At 41.8% G+C, this 23,625-nt stretch overlaps 1 protein-coding gene across 1 annotated transcript in view; it reads left to right on the forward strand.

The window, feature by feature from the left end:
* Ptpmeg (protein tyrosine phosphatase Meg) overlaps positions 1–23,625 on the forward strand; it is a 422,625-nt gene that overhangs the window by 117,849 nt on the left and 281,151 nt on the right. Inside the window, exons 9-11 of the mRNA XM_080283952.1 lie at positions 500–571; positions 11,111–11,238; positions 20,984–21,088. Of these exons, the coding sequence (XP_080140078.1) occupies positions 500–571; positions 11,111–11,238; positions 20,984–21,088 (305 nt within the window). The remainder of the gene's footprint in view (positions 1–499; positions 572–11,110; positions 11,239–20,983; positions 21,089–23,625) is intronic.

Raw genomic sequence — 23,625 nt, forward strand, 5'->3', positions numbered from 1 at the left:
GCATAGTATTTGTATTTGGTGTTGAACATGGCACACATTAAATATCACTACTACTAGTACATACTGTATTCAGTTCTGGTTCTGGGCTGTACTGACATACTTTATACAGTTATACTGTATGCATCATTAATCTTACAGTTATAGTATGCTGTAAGGTTTATTTTGTTTTCATGTAGGGTAAACTCATCATTTCAGATGCAGCTGCTGCAATATTCAAAGTCGGACAATTTTCTTTTCCTTACCATGGTGTAGTTACTACAAAAAATTTGTTGTTGCTAATTTGTGGACACATAACATGATGATTGCTGATAGTTTTGACACCAGATTCATATATCTAAGTTTGTTAGTTTTTTGAGAGGATGGGGATTTTTTTTTGTAAGACTGTCTGATTGTTTGCATGTTAGAGCAACTACACCAAAAATGGTAAGTTTACCCATAATGAAAAGGAAGTGTTTTTTGTACTGTGCCTTCATTCTCTGCTTTGTGTTGTCTCTCATAGACGGACCAGATCGAGAGCAAACCTGACCCAAACTCTTTCCTACAAATTGTGAAGAAGAAGTTGTACAGGAAGGTAGAGCCGGACTCAGAAGTGAATATCTTGTGTGATGCTTCTAACACACTATGGCTCAACTGTTGAGAGACCGTACATTTGTACAGGGTGTACCATAAATCATAGGGAAAATGATGATATGGCTTGTATCCACAGAAAGTGTTTAGTGTGTCCACCATTATGTTTGCTGTTGTGACCCCAGAGTCATTTTGATGTGAACCCATTAGACTTCAAACTAAAAATGCCTTTCTACTAGAGTCCCTCCTCCTCCTTTCAGGGGATAGAGGAGGAGATGAGGAATGTATATATAACTGGGCACCTGGTTATGTCAGTGACACCATATGACTTTGTCCCTCTGCAGCACCATTACACATGCATACATGAAAATAACACCATTTTGCCCTTCAAGGAGTCCATGATTAGGATTGGTCATGCTGCGACTGAACTTTTCTATAGACTGGAAGCTTTAGCCAAGTGCCAGAACCAACAGGTCATTTCCCAACAGTTGCTTAAAAAAACAAGAAAAAGAAAAAAATAAGAAGTTGTTTAACCCCTGAACCGCAGGGATGTCGAGAGTGTACCGTGCGTGTCCCGCTGGGATAATCGGGCTCCGACTGACTTTTTAAAAATATTTGCCAAAAATCAGTTATTAGTCCTAGAATATTATAATTTTATAAGCGTATGGCACATACCTTCAGCTTTCTCCTGGGATGTTTGTTGAGCCTTTATCGACTACCGTAGGACTTGTGGAGACTTCTGAAGTTGGGTAACGAAGTCTCCAATTTACACTTCCTGATACCCCGTAATATGGTTACCACTGCCTGATATTATAACTACAAACACTATTCTATGAATTTCAAGTAGTTTAGAATCCATGGAAAAAAAAAAAAAAAATGTGAAAGCAATGTAAATTATGAGCGCATACGAGCTTTCCACCCGCGCTTGTTCCCCGATGGTATTCTGAGGCGGAGCTGTCATTTATTATTTATAAACACACTTTATTTTCCTAGTACTTTATTACACTTATTTATATAGACAATATTTATCCATAAGTTTCTTTCAGTACTAGTAGTTTATTTTCACTCCAGGCATTCACTTTCTCGTTCAGTAAACTAGCATAGAGAGCGAAGCTTTCATTTTCACTTTCATTACTCCAAGTATTTATATTCGCTAGAGCAAAGCTTTCACTTTCACTGTCATTATTCCAAGTATTTATACTCGTGTTCTTATATTACTAACTACAGTACAGTAGAACCTCTCTCATTCGGACTATATGGCGGGAAGGGTTGTCCGAATTAGCAGATTGTCTGGACCATCAGGGTAATCTCCAGTTCATACCAAAAACTATCTACATATGGTATGTTTGTTGATTAGTAACATATATGGCATATGTCAACCCTACGTAACTGCAAGAGATGAAAGGATACTAAAATAACAAAACTAATCATGTACGATAGTTTTGTATTGCATAATTTACAGGTAAGGCCATGACAAGAAACTAGCCTACATTTTAAATTGTAGCAAGTGACTAAGGCCCGTGTAGGCAAAAAAATAATTAACTGTAATATTTGGAATAAAAATAAAACTTATGTAGGCAAAAAATACATTGTCATCTTTGGCATACTGATAACGCCCATATGGGCAAGAAGCTAATGTTTGATGTACAAGTAAAGCACATTTAAGTACAAAAAATAACCAACAGTAATCATTAAACACTGCAGAATATTCTGACCCATTTTTGTGTAAGCAAACTTCTACTTTTAACACTTTTATTCATTGCAGAAGCTACACTTGCATTAAGGGGCATGGTAAGGAGGATTAACTTTTGAAATACAGTGTAAAAATATAAATAGTTGGTGAACTAGTTGATGGAACGAATGATAGCGTGTGTTTAAACAGGCGCCCATGTTGCGACCTAGCGTGATCCGAGACCAAGCGAATGACGATCGCTTTCCGCGCCGATACTGAAAATGACTTTAGAATTACTCTCAACATATTTTTGGAGCTTATTATTCTTAAATTTTGTCCGAATTAACAGAAATCCGGATCAAAGGGGTCCGGACCAAAGAGGTTCTACTGTATTTACATTTCTATTTACGTTCTGTTTTATTTACACTTCAATTTTATTTACACTATATTATGCACTGTCACTTGCAGTAACTTATAAAACTATTTTCCACTGTTCAGTTATAATTACATTCATTGCTTTCACTTGCTATTTACACATTACAGTATTTACATTTCCACTTGCACTGTTTTAGAGTCACCAGAAAGATCATAGTCACTGTCCATCATTATCATTGATAAATTAGCCAGTTCATGTTCCACAGCATAGTCACTTAGCCCTTTACCCCTTCCCACATGAGGTTTAGTAGGGGTAGAGGTCACAGGGCCCTTTGCATGGGGCTAAAAAGCAGCGGAATTGGACAGGCGCGAATCCGACATGGTTTCACCTTGAAAGCCGACAGTAAACTGAATGATGTGGCCTAGGGGCAGGGAAGGGTTGACAGTGTCAGTGTGGTGACAGCTGCTAATTTATATGCTATGAAATGATTGGCAAGAAATCTAGACAATACATAATAAAATTAGGTAGTTCCAGGTGAATGTAAATATCACTTAAGCTTCTCCCTTCCTTCTTATGTATATTTTTGTTACGAGAATAGGTCATATGGCATATTTCAAGGGGAAATAAACAGGGAAAATTAGCGAACGAGTGCACGTGGGGTGTTGCCAGGTGATAATTAGCCCATTCCAGATGTATGGCAGTATCAGTTACCTTTCCTCTTTCTTTTATATATTATTTTGAATAAGAATAGGGCAAAGGGCACATTTCAATGGATAAAATGAGTGGAAAAATCAGTCTAGGATTTGCGGAGCGCAGCGCAGTTGGGTAGGCGGGAGGAGAGGGTAATGGAGGGGAGGTAAGGAGGGGAGTCAAGGACAAGGGAAAAATAGCTAAATTGTCAACAGTGGATGGGAGCACAGATGACATTAGCAGAACTGAGTATAGCTGGACACTGGTAGTACTGATAGATGATACAAGCCTCCACTTGAAAGCCCGGGCAAATTCAAAATAACACAGAATCACAAAAGTGATGGCCTGCAGTATGATCCTTTGCTCCCGAGCATCACGAAAGTGATGCCCCGCGGTTAAGGGGTTAATAATATGTGGAACATTGTGAGAGTCTCAGCTTGGGCTCTGACTCTGTTTATGTGTGGCTGAATGTTTCCTGCCTAAAAGTGATGATTTTGTGGCTTGTTACCACACTTGTAACCACACTACATTCATATGGTAGTACCTCCCAGGGTCAGTGGCAGCCACCCATCTACATGTACTACAAATTGTGGACAAGATATACAACCAACAGTCACACAGCCAGTGGTTGAAGGAGTGATGGTGTTTTCTCTGAAAATTCAGCATGCTGCACACTTTCAGGAGACACACAGACAAATGAGAAAGTTAGGGAGCATTGCAGCGTTTATGTGAATGTGTTGGAAAGTGGAGAAGTATCCTGAAATACATTGGTCGTGGGGAGAGAATGGAGAATGGGAGATTGACTAAGACCTGTGTGTGAGTGATGTGAAGAGGGAGAATGAGGATGGAGTGTTGAGGTATATGAAAGTGGATGGTTGTGGAAGGGAGGGCAGCCTGATAGTAGACAGGGAGACATGCAGATGATTTGTTCATGGCCATCCTGTCGTGGATTAAGATAGTAAATAGATGGAGAGATCATAGAGCTGTGTTAAAAAAGAAGGAAAAATGCTGTGTGATCGCTGCCTGGATATCTTGTCGTTGTTTATGTATCAGTCTACTGTTTCATTCCAGTCACATTTTTGTAGTTTATTTTTACAACTATCACTATTTTATTCAGGGCCCTGGTAGTGGAGAGGTTATTGAAGGCTGTATTAAATCTCTCCAGTGTGAAAAGTTGAATAGAATTGTCAGGTAGTAGCACTAATGCAATATAAAGTATATCATCAGATTGAAGGGGTTACTGGTATACACACTGACAAGGATAGTGTATATGAGTGAGGTGGGAGAGACTAACTGGGCTGGGAAAGGGAAACCGAGAATTGAGGTTGGAGGAATGGGGTGGAGAGGTGGAAGTGTGAATTAGGAGAGGTATACGAGAAAGGGAGGTGTGAATTAGGAGAGGTATATGAGAGAGGGAGGTGTGAATTAAGACATCCTGATGATGAGGGGCAGGGTGACATGGAGGTCATTCATTTATGCATTTAAAACATCTTACTATACATAAAGATATATTGAACACCTGTGAATACAAACCATTTTCAACATTTTGACTTGTGATTTGTGATGTATGGAACATCCTGTATCATGTAGTAGATATAGTTCTTTCACCTTAACTTGGCCCAGCTTTTGATCCTTTTGCAGCTTATTCCATGTAGCTCCAGTGACTAAGATAATACTAGTGCTCAACATCCTTTCCAGAGCACAGAGGTGTTTTGATCTCTTGCCACAGCTTAGCATTCAAGCTGGAGATATGTCATTTCAGGCCAAGTTAAAGTGACAGCAGTGTATTATGTAGTGGCTAATGTTTCTGTCACTCTCAAATGCTGAGCCATATTGATTAAAAATGTGAACGTGTCATGATTTAAAGTGTGTGTCAAGTCTGATTAGATGTTTTAAGATAATTGAATACAGCTTAACCCCCTCAACCCCCCAATGATGTCTTTTCTGTTTTACTACTGCTATCTTCAGACAATTCAACTTTGGAAGGATATGAAGTAATGAAGGGTTAAGAAAAGCTTTATCTAACCTCTGCAGGTTTAAAAGTCTCCCCAAAATTGAATAAAATTGGCTGGGACAGCAAAAATATACTGAAAAGTCTTTCATCTGAGTTGTGGAGTTAATTGTGATGGCCAAAATTTTGCCAAACCATGTCATGGTTGAAATCTGTTGCAGAAAAATCACATGAATATTCCTCAGTGATAGACAATGCAGTGTTACTAATGTAATATATATGTCATTACCATGATTTAATAATTATCCTGTAACACTTAATCTGAAAAATATTGCACATGATTATACAATATTGTACTTTGATTAGAATTTATATTTCCATCCCTGATTTATGACTTTCACAATTTTGCCTTAACCTTCAAGTGCTTGTAGTGGCTAACTTGCCTTTTCTTTGTGTGTGAAATAACAGGTAGGCTACTGTAATAGATTGTTTTAACATGTGTTAGTTTACTGTGTTTTGGTCAGATAAACCCTGGATGGACACTGTGTACATGGCTGTTGCAGGAGTTGATGTACTAATTTAAGGAGGTGACTCCTGAGATCATTCAAAGATGTGAATGTTCTGTGAACATACGTTGAACTCGCAGCGGTTAGGCAGTAAAGGTATAAACATTTGATTGGTTGTCTTGAAAGAGATTATCCATTTCAAGCTACTGTTCTCAACCACTACACGATTTTTTGCTTTATTTTTATTGAGACTAACCTAAATAATAATGAGCAAATACAGAATGATGTGTCAGACCAAAAAATAAAGGAACAAAGAGTGTAATGGTTAAGAATGGTGGCTGGAAATTGATCATTATTTCTCCCATTACCAACATTGTGGACAGACATGCTTGGAGAACACTGTCTCAGAATGACCTCAGGAATCATCTCCAGAAGTTAGTACATCAACTCATGGGACACTGTGTATATGACTGTGTGTGTGTGTGTGTGTGCGTGCATGCATGCTTGTAAATGATTTGAATTGATTTGATTTGTACTAACTTATGCCCTAACTTATGCCCTACATAAGATATTTTAGAAAGTAGGATACATTGAAAAGCACCCTCCTTTCAGTAATGATAATTTCACTAAGAAGTTTCCCATAAGCCAAGAAACCATTTACAACGCTGGGTGGTAACCATATAACCAAACCACACGTGCTTCCTACGTGTCAACAAGTTGGTTGGTGATGGGTTAGTGCTCCTCCCCGTAAAACAAATAACTCAAGGTCAAATGGCCACCCCTTACGGGATTGTGGCGTCTGGCAATAGATAGATAGATTGTGGTGTCTGGCAATAGGTAGATAGATAAAACATAAATCACATGACATTAAACAATTCTAATTAGAGGTAATTTGTTTAGCAGTTGCTAATTCTTGTTACACAATACATTTCTGATTATGAAATAATTGAAGGTGTTGTAAAGAATATGAAGAAATCATGTACTTCTTCATCTTAGTAAAAGCCAATGGCGTACCTGAGGGGGGGGGGGGCTGTTTGAAACTGCCCCCCGAGCCCCCAATTGAGGGGGGGGGCTGTTTGAAACTGCCCCCTGGGCCCCCAATTGAGGGGGGGGGCCCCAAAGCCTTAAAAATTTATAAGCTTTTTTATTAATATATAAAAATATGTATATTTATCATCCCAATAACCCCGGCTGAGATATTAGATAAGTTTTGAGAATTAGGGGGGCTAGGTTCTTTGTGGGGCCCCCTTCCTGGAGGGGGGCCCCACAAAGAACCTAGCCCCCCAGGTCCCCAAATCTCTAGATACGCCCCTGGTAAAAGCAGTTAATTCTGTGAATCATCTGTAATGCTGCTGCTGTTTTTGTTGTTGTTAGGTAATCCCAGTCTGTCTGGCCTAACAGACCATCAGCAGCAGGCAAACAACCACCTCTGCGAGGCTGTCTTGCGCTGTGAATTGTGTTCCCATGCGACAAACAGTACCTATCCCCAGTGCAGCATGGGGAAGAGTGTGGACGGTGGGTGCCCAGATAGATGCCACGTTTCCCTCTCAACCCAGTTAACGGGCACTATTGTAGACTCCATATCACCTCGTTAATTGGTTGTATGGTTACCTCCCGGTGATGTAAATTGCTTCCAGGTTTATAGGAAGCCATTAGACATGTCATTTGATGCAGAGTCACCTGAAGTGGAAGGAAGAGTAATAAAAAGTGACAGGAAGTTTGGGAGAAACCAGAAAAAAGTAGGGCAGTCACAGAAAGAATGAGAAAAGTGAAGGAAGAAATAGGCAGCACTGTATCATGTGAGTGGATGATTGGTGTCCTCACCCACCACCCTCAGTAATGGTATATCATCATCATCATAAACAAAGGAAATTTTATACAGTACTGTATTATACTCACTTGATATGAGAAAATGGGGATGGAGAGGTATGTGTGAGAGGGTGGTATATGTTGGAGAGAGGACGGCCTCGTGTGGTGTCTTTTTGAGCTTGTTCTTGCTGCTACCGGACTGTTTTATTCAGCTAAGGCATGGCCTCTCATGTTGAAGGGTTATGTTCAGGCTGTATGTAACACCTGCAGTTTGAAAAGTCCATCCTAAGCTGAATCAAATCATCAAGTGATGGTAAGAAGAAACTGAAGTTGACATCCCATCTGCCCAGTGAGTTAAAATCAAGGAATGTGCAGGCAAAATGCTACTTTAAGTGAGTCATGCTTCTGGTTTATGACTCTTAATCTACAAACACAAAAACACACATTTTGTCTTCAAGGTAACTGTCATGAACCAGTAGCAAATTTAATTGTGATATTGGTTCATCAGTTAATTAATACTGTAATGAAATGACTTTTAATAATTGCTGCCTGTAGATACGCTAATATGCAGTTCTGCATCTTTATATTACAATATCTCAAAGTATACTGATGTGAAATGTAGTAGTGCAGTAGTATTTGTCACTGTTGTTGTTGATGCTTAACCCTGGTCTGTCTGATCAAGCAGACCCATCAACCACTGATAAGCAACTGCACCCCAGTGGGGTTGGTTCACAGGTTCCCTGTGCCGTTGATGTTATGTCTGCACCTTAGTGAATTGTGTGCTTTGCAGTGCTCACTATACATGTCATGTCTTCAAGTGATGCATGACACACCCAGCCCAAATGTGAACTGCCAACTTAGGAGCACTGAGTGATGTCCTAATCTAAGCCTAGCTAGGTGAACTCTTACCATCTGTGTTTAAGGATACTCATGAGGGATGTATATCTGGGCAGGAGCCTGTAGTATAGAGTTTCGATCAAGGTGTGTGATGGATTGTCCTGCATATGAAATGGGTGTGTAGGTGTTTATTAATGTTTATGTAGGAGTGTCTGGAGGTAGGATGTTGTTGAAGAGGGTATGGTTATGCTTGTGTTGGGATGATTTTATGTACCGTACCTTATTGTATTGTGTAGTTTATTCATGTACTGACAGAGCTATTGTGTTTTGTCACAGTCTGCCGCATAGAATTCTGTGCCTCTCAGATTCAGGTAACTGCTAAAAGTGAGGACTTTAACGTCAAGATTTAAGTGAGCTGCAGGAGTGGTGCTATGTAGTACAGTGTTCTGCATGGTCTGCAGGGTTTTGAAGTGGGTTTTTGATAGGATGCAAGCCCATGCTAAGGAAATATAGGGCATCACTGATGTGAGATATTGTGTTTAGAGTAAGGAGAGTTTTTTTTTTTTTTTTTTTTTTTTTTTTTTTTAACCAGTGATCTGCAAGAACTCTTCAGTATGTTTAGTGTGGGTATGCATCACTTCTTTATGCCTTGTAGGTGGTGGAAAGGGTTTATGGCACATCATTATATGGGATGTTAGCGATGTAATTGTGTTCATGATAGTCACTGGTGATGTGTAGTGATGGATTTGGTTGGAAGAAATTGTTGGGCAGTTTTCTGCAACCCATGCCTAAAGTGTATTAGTGTAGTCTTGTTGCAGTGAGCATGCTGTATCTGCTGTGTAGTGTCTAGTCATTTTAATATCTGCATATGAAGTAATGCTTGTGGGCAGTTGTGATGTAAGAAGGTATTTAAAAGAACAGAGCTCTGGGGAATTTTACGTTTATGAATACTTCCCAAGGAATGTCTCATATGCTTGTCAGCTGGGTAGACAGGTGATAGGCCAATGTTTAGTGTTGTTTTCCATGTTAGTGTTGTATTTTTTAATGCAAAATTTGCATCAGGAGATGACATCAAAGGCTTTACTAAAATCTTTTGTTGTAAGAAGTATATGTTGTGCAGGTCTTGTGGAGTTGATGCCATCAGGTGTGTGTTGTGTGAGATTGGTGATTAAGGTATTAGTGGAGTGTAGCTAATGTTCTAAAAATATTTTGTGTGGGAGGAAGGGGATTGTGAAGTGTGACTCTGTTAAGAGTCAGACATTTGGATATTTTAGATGGTTTACTAAATATTAGTGTTATGGGTCTGTACAAAGAAGGGTTTGCTGGGTTTTTGTTTGGTTTGAATTTAGTGATAGTTTTTCCATGTTTCCAAATGTTCAGAATGCTGCAGTGTGTGTATGAAAATTACTGGTGTGTCAGGTGCAGGTTGCTTATGTCATCTGGCCCTTTGCTTGTAGAGCTATTTATTTTCTTTACAATATTACATGTTTGGCCTGGAGTCAAAGGACGTACATTGTGTTGGAGGAATGGATTGTCTATACAGAGGGGATTGTTTTTCAGACTAGTATGTTTACTTGTTATTTATATGAGGGGATATGTTGAGTGTTGGATGTGATGGTGGTGTGGGTCTTGGAGGTACTTGCTTGTGATATAATGATACTCTAAAGTGTTCTGTAAAGCCGAGAGGGATCTGTTGAGTGGCTGTGTGTTGTTTCAAAGGCCATCCAGTTTTCTGTATTCTGTATTCTGATTTTGTTTTAATTTTCATTGTTGAATTGTTGAGCATTGTAATGGTGTCTTGTGTGTGTGTGGGAGGCTGGAGTCATGTTTGTGTGTGAAGTGTTGTATGATAATCAAATGTTTGTTACCACCTCCCTGCTGGTGTGGCAGTTGAAGATGTTGCTTGCAGTATTTTTAATTTAATAGCAATTTGAAGTACACAACAAAAGAGTATAAGGAGAAAGGATACTCTGATATTTTGGAAGGACTGAGAAGTATGGAACAGGACACAATGCTGGCCCTTTTTTTTATTTTTATTTATTTATTTATTTTTTGATCATGATTGTAAGTCAGGGACAAAGGTGCCATACTGTCCCATTGTGACTACAGTATTTCACATTCAGGGGATTGCTCTTTGGGTTAGAGCGCTCTACTCTGATCGAAGGGTCGGAGGATCGAATCCACCCGAAGGTCATTGGTAGACATCAGGAAGGGCATCCAGTCATAAAATGCTACACGCTCCAGTCCAAAGTCCTCTACCCAGGGGCAACGCCTTAGCCCTTGGGGGATACCTGGCGTAAAACCAAATTATTTTTTTTATTATTTATATTTTTCTCCCTGTTGGTTCGTAGAGATACTTCTCAGACCTCCTAGGCTTACAAATACTGCCCAGCAGAGGCATATGAGGAACACAAGAGGTGAAATATTAGGCAAACTTATCTCCTAGACTCTATAAACTACAATATTTTAGTTGTGGCCATGATTTTTGTTGGTTTTCTGCTCATTTCACATGGCTTAATGTCAGAAAAAGACATTCCTACAGCTCTGCATCCTTTCCATAACGTTTCTTCATGATTGGTACCATATTCAAGTGTTTATCTCTTGTTATAACTTAGTCCTGAATATGGAATGATGGCAATATAGGTCAGGTGAAAGTGAAAAGAGTGTGGCACTTTTCTAATAATTTGTTCTTTTTCCGGCAGTCTGAAAACTATGACAGCGTTCTTGGGTTCAACCTTGGGTCTTACCGAGCCTGCAAGTGCCTATGGAAATCCTGTGTTGAGCATCACACATTTTTCCGACTTCACACCCCCCGCGCCCCCGCTAAGAAGTAAGTTGCTTTGCCTTTGTGTTCATTTGCTGTAAAAATACCTCACTAAACTTCTCCCTATTAATGACTGATGATTGACAAGCAGTACACAGTATGCAGTAATTTCAACTAATAAAATTGCACAGTTAAGTCCTTTTTGTGTGTTCCTGAAAGGAAAAACATCAGAACTGCCAAGTGATTGGGTTTGTACTTTTTCTGTATTACATAAGATTAGCAAGTATGGAATATTACTCAGTTCATCAACTATTTGGTATATGTATGTTATCCATAACCCCTCATGGGCGGGCAACATATCAGTTATATTGACTATATGGGGCAGCATAGTTTTGGAAAAATAAAGTATCCAGGAAAAAGCCTAAACATCATTAAATCGATGAAAAATAGATGAAAAATGAAGGCAAGAGGTGTTATATGCGTGGTAATACGTCTCTGCTGGCTATGGGAGGAGGAGGGGAGGAGTGAGGGAGGAGCGCGGGCAGGCAGCTTATCACCAGGCATGCCTGCGGCCAGGCTAGCAAACTATTTACTCATTTGCTTTTTCTTCACGACTGAACACTATATTTATCATTTATGCATTCTTTACACTATTGATTGACTTCAAAATCTTATGTATGTGTTTCCTATTTTACTTGAACACTTATGTGTGGTGAAATGCTGAAGCATGGGGGAGAGATAGTAGTAGAATGGATGTGGAAGATGTGCAGATTGGCCTGGGAGGAAGGTAGAGTCCCGGAGGATTGGAAGTCAGGTATAATTATTCCCTTGTGCAAAGGAAAAGGGGAAAAAGAAGTGTGTGGTAATCATAGGGCCATTTGTCTTCTTAGTATAATAGGAAAAGTGTATGGTAGGATACTTATTGACAGAGTTAGAGAAAGAACAGAGAAATTAGTTGGAGAAGAACAGGGAGGCTTTAGGAAGGGAGGAGGTTGTGTAGATCAGATATTCAGTCTTAGATCTTTAGTGGAAAAGTTTCTAGAGAAGGGAAAGACGTTGTATGTGGCTTTCATGGATTTGGAGAAAGCATATGACAGGGTGGATAGACAAGGATTGTGGAAAGTGTTAAGAATATATGGAGTAGATGGGAAGTTGTTGAATGCTGTGAAGAGTATATACGATGGTGCGAAGGCTGCAGTGCGTGTGGATGGTGAACTAAGTGAATTTTTCTCTTTGAAAGTTGGTTTGAAACGGATGTGTCATGTCTCCATGGTTGTTCAATCTGTACATGGATGGGGTAATAAAAGAGGTACAAGGTAGGGTAGTGGATGTTGGAGTGGCCCTGGTGAGAGAGGATAGTGTTTGGAAACTCCCTGTACTGTTGTTTGCAGATGATACTGTGTTGTTGAGTGAAGACGAAGGGGAGCTTCAAGGCTTGGTGGATGAGTTTGAGAGAGTGTGTAAGAAACGGAATCTAAAGGTGAATGTAGGGAAGAGTAAAGTGATGGTCTTTGAGAGAGGTGAAGTCAGTGAATGTACAGCGAGGTTGGATGGTGAGGAATTGGAAAATGTGAGTACGTTTAAGTACTTGGGTAGTGTGATGAGTAAGGATGGAGGTTTGGAGGGTGAAGTGCTTGAAAGGGTACAGCAGGGAAGAAAGGTTGCTGGTTCTTTGAAAGCAGTGATAAGAAACAGGGAAGTGAGCATGGAAGTGAAAAAGTTACTACATGACAGTATTGTGATACAAACTCTGACGTACGGAAGTGAAGCTTGGACGTTGTTGGAAGGACACAAGTCAAGAGTGAGAGCAGTGGAAATGAGTTACTGTATTTAAGAGGAGCCTGTGGAGTCACATGGAGAGACAGGCTGACGAATGAGGATATAAAGGAACGTTGTGGTGTTGATGTGGATGTGATAGGAAGCGTTATGAGGATCACACTGAGGTGGTTTGGCCATGTGGAGAGGATGGAGGGTGAAAGACTGACGAAGAGAGTGTATATGAGTGAGGTGGAGGGGGGAAGAGGGAGGGGGAGGCCGAGGATGAGATGGAGGGATGGGGTGGAGAGGTATATGAGAGAGGGGTGTGTGAGTTGGGAGCAGGGGAGTGAAATGGCGGGGGACAGGATAACTTGGAGGTGATTTGTTTGTGGCCACCCCAAACGGGATTGAGGCATCTGGCAATAGATAGAGATAGATAGACTTATAACAATAAAACGTATGCACATAAATACTATTTTACTTGAACAATTATAACACTACAACTTGTATATGTATATTCTACAGTACTTTACTTGTTTCAAGGCTTGAGAGAGTAGAGGGAAGGACATTAGGTGACAAGGATGCCTCATCACCCAATGTCACTGATGAATTAGGACCGAAAATGGTGGGATGTTACGTAACGTCGCCCGCCTCCTCACACACGGACGTTACGTAATGTCGCCCGCCTGTTAGGGGTTATAGATCATTCACCTGATAAAAGCCATCCAAGTGTCATGGGGTTGAGCGGGTTCCCATTTCAGTCCCCTAGCTTGATCTCCATGCAGGACCTTATCCCATCTCTTCCTTGGTCTGCCTGTGGGCATTCTTCCCTCCATATTCACACCATTGACCTTCCTCAGTTAGTCATCCTCCTCCCTCCTCTCACCTTGTCCAGAGCATCTCGATCATCTATTTTGCATCAACTCTGATGTTTCTCATGCCATATCTCTCTCAGTACAATATTTTCAGCTCTGTCACCCAGTGAGACACTACTCCTCCATCTCAGCATTCTCATTTTTGTGCATTAAAATCTGTACGTATCCTCTTTTCTTACAGGCCAAGTCACACTGTCATACAACACAACACTTTTCACACATGTTTCTGATCTTTCGTAGAGAGCATCCATGGCATGAAAGGAGAGCCCCTGCAAGTTCAGGAGAGGCAGTAGTTGCTTAAATTTCATCCATCCATTTTCCACTCAAGCAGTTGAGGAGACAGCTGCTGCTCCTGCACTCAGTATATCCCCCACATAGCGAAACGCCTCCATGCATTCCAAGTGGGTGTCACCCCAGTTGATGCTTTATGTTTCACCATCAACAGCCTGGTTACCCCCAAATATCACACATTAGAAATTTCTCACATCTGTAGTCTGCCATTAACACCACAGCATCTCGTGTGAACCCATTTATCACAAGTTGTATACAGATGGGATTCCCTTAAACTCATTCCGTGTTTACGCACAGCACAGGGCCACACATCTTGTTCCATGACATTACCTCCCTCACCTACTGACCATGGCCTCTTTTTTTTTTACCAGTGGTAACCTTTGGTCCCTTTTCTTCCATCCTGTCCCACCACCTGTCAAGCATCTCTCTGGCCTCTTCAGCACTCTCAGCAGCTAAAGCTAAATCATCAACATATAACAACTTAACAGTCCACTCATAACAGGTGTAGTTGCCTCTTTGTGCAGTTTCATCACGAGCCTGTCTGTCCAATATTACTTTCTTATAGCTCATTTTACTAACAACCATGGGACTCTGTAAAATGCATTCTTCAGTTCCACAGATACGTAGTACAAGTGTCTATTCTTTCTTAGCTATTTCTCTTGCAGGTATTGGACAGTGAATATTGCATCAGTCATGCTTCTTCCTGGCATAAAATTAAGCTGCACTTCATTTACAATATTTTTCTAACCCTGGCACTGAGAGGGTGGCACTGATATTGCTGCGTGGCTCTGCTGCCTGGTTATGCAGTATGCCTCAACTCCTTCCCTATCCTCAGAAAGGGGAATGGTGGACTGCAGGAGTGGGGCAACTTCAGCTTGCAGCCTACTTGGGTTCGCTTCTCAGATGAATCTTGGATTACAACCACTGAGCTCTATAATATGGAGAGGCTATCTCCACCACAGGCATGTGATTTTGGCCGCCACATTGAAACACCTACAGTACACTCGTCGCTTATAATACAAAAACACGTATGGATTGTGACTTTTTTTTTTTTTTTTTTTTTTTTTTTTTTTTTTAGTTCAACAAATTATATGGGGTACATTTAGCCCATGAGTATAAAACAACTCCATAGGTTGTTGCAGTGCAGAATATACCCCTTACGGCACTAAGACAAAGGTAATGGTAGAAAGGGAAAAGATAGTGTGGTATGAACGTTGCAATGACAATGATGTTGAAGCTGTTTTGTATCGAAGTAATGGTGTTGAAATCGTGTGGGAAGTCCTTAGACTATCCTTGTCATGAAACCGAATGTCCAGATTGATAAAGGCTGCAAGAAACAGAAATATTTACAAGACAGTGTGAACAGAAGAGAGGAGGACATGGAGGGAAAGACTGGAGATAAATGGGCCCCTTTTAGTGGCCTCATTCATGCAGGGATACTGGGGAAGAATCTTCCCGTCCCACCCCAGGAGACAGTAATGTTATAGAATGATCAACAAGATATATTTCTTGTGAAATGTAACACCATCTCTCTTTGATGAATTCCTGTGCCCATATTTGTATCCATAAGCTGCACAGTGGACCATGGCATTATATTTTTCGGAATCATCAGCTGCTTTCAAAAACCCACTGAGCAGCTCAGTACAAAAACGTGGGCATCAGGCGTGGTGTAACATGGCTGCTGCTGCTACACCAGTGCTGCCCTGGCGGTGGCTACATAAATTACACGGTGCATCCCATGAGAAAGCCTCTTCATACTATAGAGCCCATTGGTTACAACTGCTACATCTACTACTCTCTAACCATGGTTTCAACAGCCCTTTGCATAATCCTCATTCTCTGATCAAACAGTTTCAACTCTCTGTAATTACATCTCTCCATTGCATCACTTCTACCTTAATACACATTCGTAGTCACACGCTTTAGCTGTACAGTATTTTACAGGATAGCAAACATCTGTAATAACAGCTTTTTCTTCCAGGGACCTTTTGACAATTCGTTTCGTTTAGACTTTAAAGGCTCTAACATGCTTGCATGCGTCAGCCTTGGTCACCTTGTGGCAGCTCTTCATGCTGCACGATCTATTGTAGCCTCCCTGTTCAGTCCCTTAACCCTGAGGTCACACTTAATGACCGCATCCCATGTCTTTCTCGGTCTACCCCTCATAACCCCACCCCCAGTATTAACCCTGAAATGCAAAACCCGTGTGAAATATACCCAATTTTTGGAAGCAATAAAATGTAACATCTAATAAAGATTTATTAGTTCTGATACTGGGGTACAGAAGTTCAACTTTTCTATTGTACATTCCCACAAAAACACCAACTTAAACTATAATATTAAAACTAAAGGCGTGACTTGAATAAACTATGTAAAATAACATAATTTTTCTTGTGACTCTCACAAAAAATTCCTTGCAATTCCTAATATTCCATTCTAAGAGTTCAGCAATGGCTCACACACACTTGAGTCCTGTGGCCCTCAGGTAGGCCCCCCATTGCTACCCTGGCCTCACTCATCAGCCTACATGAGGTTAGAAAAAAAGGGGTATTTTTTAGAGTAATAAAGTGCTAAACCTCTGGCCAGGGGTAAATGGTGAAGTAATATTTCTAGATGGTGTTCTTCCTCTTTGTGCAATCTGTGGACGACAACTCCACCTGAAGCCTGATGCACTGGCCAGGGTGCTTGCTTGAAAATTTACAATTGGTGGCACATCCTCGTCACCCCGGGTCCTCCTTCTTGTTGACCTGGTGGCTGGGGCAGGCGAGCCTTCCCTTGATGGGCCGGGTGTAGCAGCGTCAGCAGGGGCTGCACTTGATGAGCCAAGTGTAGCTGTGTCAGCAGGGGCTGCACTTGATGGGCCACGTGTAGCAGTGTCAGCAGGGGCTGCACTTGATGGGCCACGTGTAGCCACCATTTATTACAAATGCTGGGTGAAAATCACCCGAATTGCATGTACAGAGTAAACCAATGGGAGGAGGAACCAAAAACTGCCACTCACAACAACATCTAAGTACGTCAGGAGACTACAGGGACACACACTACTCTCAAGCCCAAAGCCACTTAATGACCGCTTCCTAAACACATGACTGGGAGAAATTCACCCAGGTTTTGCATTTCAGGATTAACACTTCTCACCTTCCTTACCCAATTATCATCCCCCATCCTCTCCATATGCTCAAACCATCTCAATCTACCTCTCCTCATCACAACACCGATACACCCCAGTCCCATCGTACCTCTCAACTCTTCCATCATAAACCCAGCCCCCCCCAGACCTTGCACACAGGGACACACTACACATCCACCTAATCATTGTCATTTCTGTATGTCTGAGCCTGCAAATATCCTCCTTTACTGCCTAGGTTTCACTACCATACAGCATTACATTCCTAACACATGCTGCATACAAAGACCCCTTAGCACATAGGGAGAGTCCTCTCAGTGTCAGGAGAGGCAAGAGCTCCCTGAAATTCTTCCAACCACTTCTCACCCAAGCCACAGAGCTAGCTCCAGCCCCACCTCCACACACTCAAGAGATTCACCAGCAAGTTCAATCCTTTCACACCTGACAATCTCCACCTGCTCTCCCCAACACACCGTAAACGTAAAATCAGCATTATCTTGCGGTCTGCCTCTGATACCACTACATCACTTGTGCATTCATTTATCACAAACACCGCACAAGATGGAATTACTTCCCACGCCCTCGTAGCAAACTGCACATGGCCACTCTCCCTCGTCTTTGACAGTACTGCCACCAACCCTAGATATCATCACTTTTGTTTTATCTGCATTTACCCTTAAGCCCTTGTGCCCCATACCATCTCTCCACTTCCTAAACCTTTCCTCCGCCTCCCTTTCGTTCTCTGCAGACAACACCCAATCATCAGCATACAACATCTCCCACGGGAGTCCATTTCTGAAGTCACGTGAGAGGGCTTCAAGTACAATAATAACATGGGACTCAAAACTGACCGCTGATGCACACCATCGTTCATGGAAAACTCATCACTCAAATCTCCTTTCACTCTTACCTGGGTGCGAGCACCCACATACATAGCCATAACCACCCTGACCAGCCACTCCTCCAAGCCAAGCTTTCTCATTGCCCAGTTCACCACCTCTCTAGGAACTCTTGTCAAAGGCCTTTTCCAAATCAACAAAAACAAATTACAGATCCCTTTTCTTACCAATATATTTTTCCTGAAGCCGTCGAACAATGAATATGGCATCAATGGTCCCCCTGCGTGGCATAAACCCAAACTGCATCTCATCAATATTCACTCTTTCTCTAATCATACCTTCTAAGACTCTCTCCATAACCTTCATTATCTGATCTAAAAGTTTTATACCTCTATAATTTCTTCTTTCCAGGGCATCACCCTTCCCTTTATACACATTTACAATTACACTCTTCAGCCAATCATCTTGGACAACACACTCATAAATAATCATATTTATCAGGTCAGTGACTAGCCTCACCCCTATATCTCCTGAGGCCTTCAACATTTTGGCAGTCAACCCAGACACACCTGCTGCCTTCCCCACCTTCATCCTGCCTATTGCCTCACTCACAGTAGCAGCATCAAGCAAAGGCCAAGGGCCAAACACTGGATCTGCTGGCTCCAAACCTTCCCTGTCCCAGTCAAACTCCTCATTCAACAACCGGCTATAATGCTCTCTCCATGCATCTTTAATATCTTCACTGTTCACCACTACCCTTCCTTCATCATTCTTCACACACTGCACATCTATAATATCCCGATTATTCCTCTTCATCTGATTTGCTACCTTAAATATCATATTTTTCCTTTCCCCATGATTTAGATTATCAAGTAAAAGTCTTTGTGACTCAGACTTCGCCCTGTATACCTCTCTTCTAGCCCTACGCTTGGCAGCCAAGTATTCCTCCTTGCTACCACCCTTCTCCTATTCCCGGAAAAGCTTTCTTTTCTCCATAACTGCAGCTTCTACACCCTCATCTCACCACCAAGTTACTTTATGTCTTGGTGGGCCTCTTGTCCAGCCGCTTATTACATCAGTAACTCTCAAGAGATTGTTCTTGAGGGCTCTGTACTGTTCATTAACATCTCCGTCCATGGCTCCCTGTTCAGCCACCACTCTCCTCATCTCGCTATAGAAGGCATCCCTTACTACTTGGTTTTCCAGCTTCCATATTTTCCTCCCAGGTACATAAGTCCTCTTTTTCATCACTCGTTCTTTAAGCACCATATCACAAATCAATAGTTTGTGCTGCTGCACACACTCCTCACTTCCTGTAACTTTAACATCCCTCACTAACCTCCTATCAGCCCTCCTAACCAGAAAATAATCTATCTGACTGCTATTTCCCCCAGACTCATGCGTAATTAACCTACTCTCTCTTTTCCTAAAATATGTGTTGCACACAGTCATGTCTGTTGCCTCCTCAAACTCGAGTATCCTTTCCCCTTCCGCATTCCTTATACCATACACACATCCCCCATGTACTCCTTCATAACCTTGTGCTGCTTCACCTACATGACCATTTAAGTCCCCTCCCAAAACCACTATCTCATCATCCCGCATACCACCCACTACACGTATTAAATCATCCCAAAATCTGTCTTTCTCTTCTTCATCCAATCCTGCCAGTGGAGCATATGCCGATATAATTGCAGTTATCTTTCTACCAAACAGAATTTTCACTACCAATATCCTATCACTTACTCTCATAACATTCACAACATATTCCACCCATTTCTCTGCAACCATCACACCAACACCCCCATATCCATCTCTCCCCCCCTGCCAAAACAACTTATAGCAACAGTCCTTCCCAACAATCTTTCTGGCTGATTCACCCCTGTACCGGACTTCCTGCAAACACGCCACATCCACCCACCTCCTACTGAATGCCTCAACGACTTCCCCCACTCTTCCCCTCAAACTTCCCATATTCCATGAACCCACCCTCATCCCCCTGGGTGATTTACTGTAATCAGGCTTGCTTTGAATCTTATTCTTGTATTTTGTCATAGTCAGTAAAAGAGGATAGACATACCACAGGTTCCACTCGCTGCACAGTCCCAGGTCCAGGCGGTGGATCTGGGACCCCTAGCCCACCAACTTACCAGAGGCTGTGGTAGTGGCCTTGGGGCACCCTGCCAGGACAGCTGCAGGGACATCCTCCAAGCATGCCTTGGCACTGCAACTGTCCTGCCATTATACACCCACTGATAGGGCAGCCTCCTGGGGCGCTGCTCCCAGGTTCAGGCCCCTCTTTATTGGGCAGAAGCGGCAGCCTGGGAACCACAATGCCCTGTACCCTCTAGCACAGGCCTGAGCCCCATCTCGCCCTGAACCCATGATCTATGCTGGTGGAACCCCCGTCACGCCTCCCCCCAGAAGTCCACTGCTAGGTAGCGGAGGCAAAGTTTTCTGACCACATGCCCTTGCTGGCACCAAACCCTGTAACATAGTGGGATACGTTGTGTGAAATGTAAAGTGCATGTGGTGTAGTGCATAAGATAGTTAGAGGCAGTGTTTGGGAGAGTATGCTGGTCCACGCTCCATGTTACTGTCACACTGAAAAGGTCAGCAAAGGGGAATGGTTAGATAGCTGTTGAAACAGGAGCTCCAGCTCTCCCTGTCACCAGCATTCCCATTCCTCTTGGGAGTACCACCCTATTCGGTCTGTGCTACATTGGGTAACAAATTCCAATTTAGTGTTTGTATATTTACTAGCATATCACACAGAGTCACTTTGTCGTTCAACATTCGTCAACTTTAACATTTACAGTAAATGCAGCAAGGAGCAAGAATTCATATCTGTCCCTCATTAATCTAAAAAGTAATGTAGGACAGTATTGGTGTTTGTAACATCAGTATTCTTTTTCCCACAGGAACCTTCTGACACTGGGTAGCAAGTTTCGATATAGTGGGCGTACAGAATTCCAAACAGTGGAAGAGTGCAAACGTCGAGCCAGAGTGGAGCGCACTTTTGTCCGGTGAGAACATGATAGATTGAACACACACTTAGGCCTGCCACCTCACCAGTTAAGGAGGTTCCCAAGCACCTCTTCCATCCCAACTTATTTTTGTATGCTGTGTGGCATCTTAATATTTTCTGACAGCCCTACTTTGCGACATCCTTGGATGGGAATAGAGGTTGAGATGATGGATGATGATGATGATATTTTTGGAGTCTTTTTCAGTGTTAACAAGATTTGGATACCATATGAGGGAATACAGTTTTTAAATCAGTAAGAAGTGCTAGGAAGTCTGCTAAGCCCTCCAGAATCCGACCTCTAGTCCTCATTTAAGCCTTGGATTGCTTTGATGTGATAGAATGAACATAACTGTGAATAATTATTGCCTGCCTAACATGCATTGCTTAGATGTTTTCATAGTTTTGCATTAACCCTTTCACTGTAGTGCTGGAAAGGAATTCCTTCATGCCTGTGGTGGCACTGATATAACCAGGTGACTTTGCTATGCATATAAAAGCTCCAACATGCTTGCATGCATCACTCTTGGTCACCTAATGGTGGGTGTCCACTGTTTGATTATAGAAACATCGCTCAGCTACTCCCATGTCTCCTCAAAAGATGGTGGTCTGCGATAGGGCAACTTAAGTCTGAAGTCCACTGGGTTCACATCTGGACAAACCTGAGGTTACAGCTACTACAGTACTACAGCTACTGTACTAATACTAATCCAATACAAATAGTAATACTATTATTAGTCCTCTACCAGTGGAACCAGATGGGAACTATAATTTTGTGCAGTTTCACCAGTATGTCAGTCCATCCATCTGCAATTTTGTGTCCACTCTGTAACTTCTACATGCATGTACAGGTTTTGATATAACTTCACACAGTTGTTTCCCATACCATGACAGTTTGTCATGTGGAACAACTAGCCATCTGCTCCCAAGATCAATTACATATGTATGGTTATCATCTGGTAGGGGACTTTGTACTGCATGGCAGTACTGAATGCACTTGTTATTTACTACAGTACTTCCTGGTGATTCTACTCATTTTATGTGAAATTTATTGTAGGGGAGGAATTAATGAAGGCACTTTTTACCCCTCTGGTTGAAAAGTCTTATAAGCTGGAGATAATTTTCTGGAAGGAGCAAGAATATAATTAGAAAAATTGCCATATTGTAGAGATCATCCATAGATTAATAAAGCTGCTGAGTCATAGCCTTAATCCGTGTAACTTGGAGAGTTTATTGCTTTTCCAGTTGGTATATTGAATCATAGGGTAGTAACCCTCACCAAAAGCTTTGATGTAAAGAAAAATGTAATGAACAAAGTATGGCATATAAATAGTGTCATTCATATTCCTTAGCAAGTTTATGTGTGCAGTAAGTCCAGGTTTTCATCATCATCATCATCATCATGCAGCCTTTGTATGATAAGGTCCAGAAAGCAAAGGAAAAGAAAAACATGATAGTGGGAGAACTAATCAGCAGCACGCCCACTGAAATAGACCTCACGCCTTTACTTTTTTTTTTTTTTTTTTTTTTTTTTTTAATGCGAGGAAGAAGGAACCAAAGGCCATGAGCCTGCAATAACAGTTCCCTCCAGGAGAAAAGCAAAATACAGTAGCGGGCCAAATTCAAGATCCGATCATTTCGAGATGCCTGGACACACTGCGTTTGAAAGACTGGACATCATAGGCAGCAGGAAATACAGACAGAGGGAGACAGTTCCAGAGTTGACCTGTTGCATAAATGAAAGACTGGGAGTAACGGTTAACTCTTGCATTAGAGAGTTGGACAGAAAAGGGATGAGAGTTTGCAGCTAGACGGGTGCTACGTGCCCATCGTAGAGGTGGAGGAATGCATGCAGACAGTTCAGAGGAGCAGTGACCATTAAAGTAGCGATAGAAAAGAGATAAAGATGCAACAGTGCGGCGAAGAGACAGAGGTTGAAGGGAGTCAGTAAGAGGAGGAGAGTTAATGAGACGAAAAGCCTTTGACTCCACCCTATTGAGAAGAGCTGTATGTGGGAAGCCTCCCCACCCATGAGAGTTGTACTCCACACAGGGGCGGATAAAACCACTGTATAGAGTCAACAAGTGTGCAGGGGTAAAGAAAGAATGGAGTTGGCTTAGCATACCCAATCTCTTGGAAGCAGATTTTACAAGAGATGTAATATGATCTTTCCAAGAGAAGTCCCGAGTAAATGAAACCCCAAGCATGTTCAAGGATGATGCAGGATTAAGCTGAATATTATTAAACATTAGTGGGTATACCTGTGAAAGATTTTGTTGGGTTGATAGGTGTAAGAACTGAGTCTTAGATGCATTAAAAACAACCATATTATTTTTACCCCAGTCAAAGATACGAGCCAAGTCAGACATTAGGTGTGCCATAGCCTCATCCCTTGTTTGTTGAAGTAACTGCTGAGATGGGCGTTGCAGGAACCGAATGGAAAGGTGAAGGGTGGAGTCATCAGCATATGAGTGGATAGGGTTAGATGTACAGCTTAGAATGTCATTGATGAATAAAAGGAAGAGAGTTGGTGATAGG

Source organism: Coenobita brevimanus, chromosome 99 (assembly GCF_032717465.1).
Source record: "Coenobita brevimanus isolate Jiangsu-jjx chromosome 99, ASM3271746v2, whole genome shotgun sequence".
NCBI classification, from domain to species: Eukaryota; Metazoa; Arthropoda; class Malacostraca; order Decapoda; family Coenobitidae; genus Coenobita; species Coenobita brevimanus.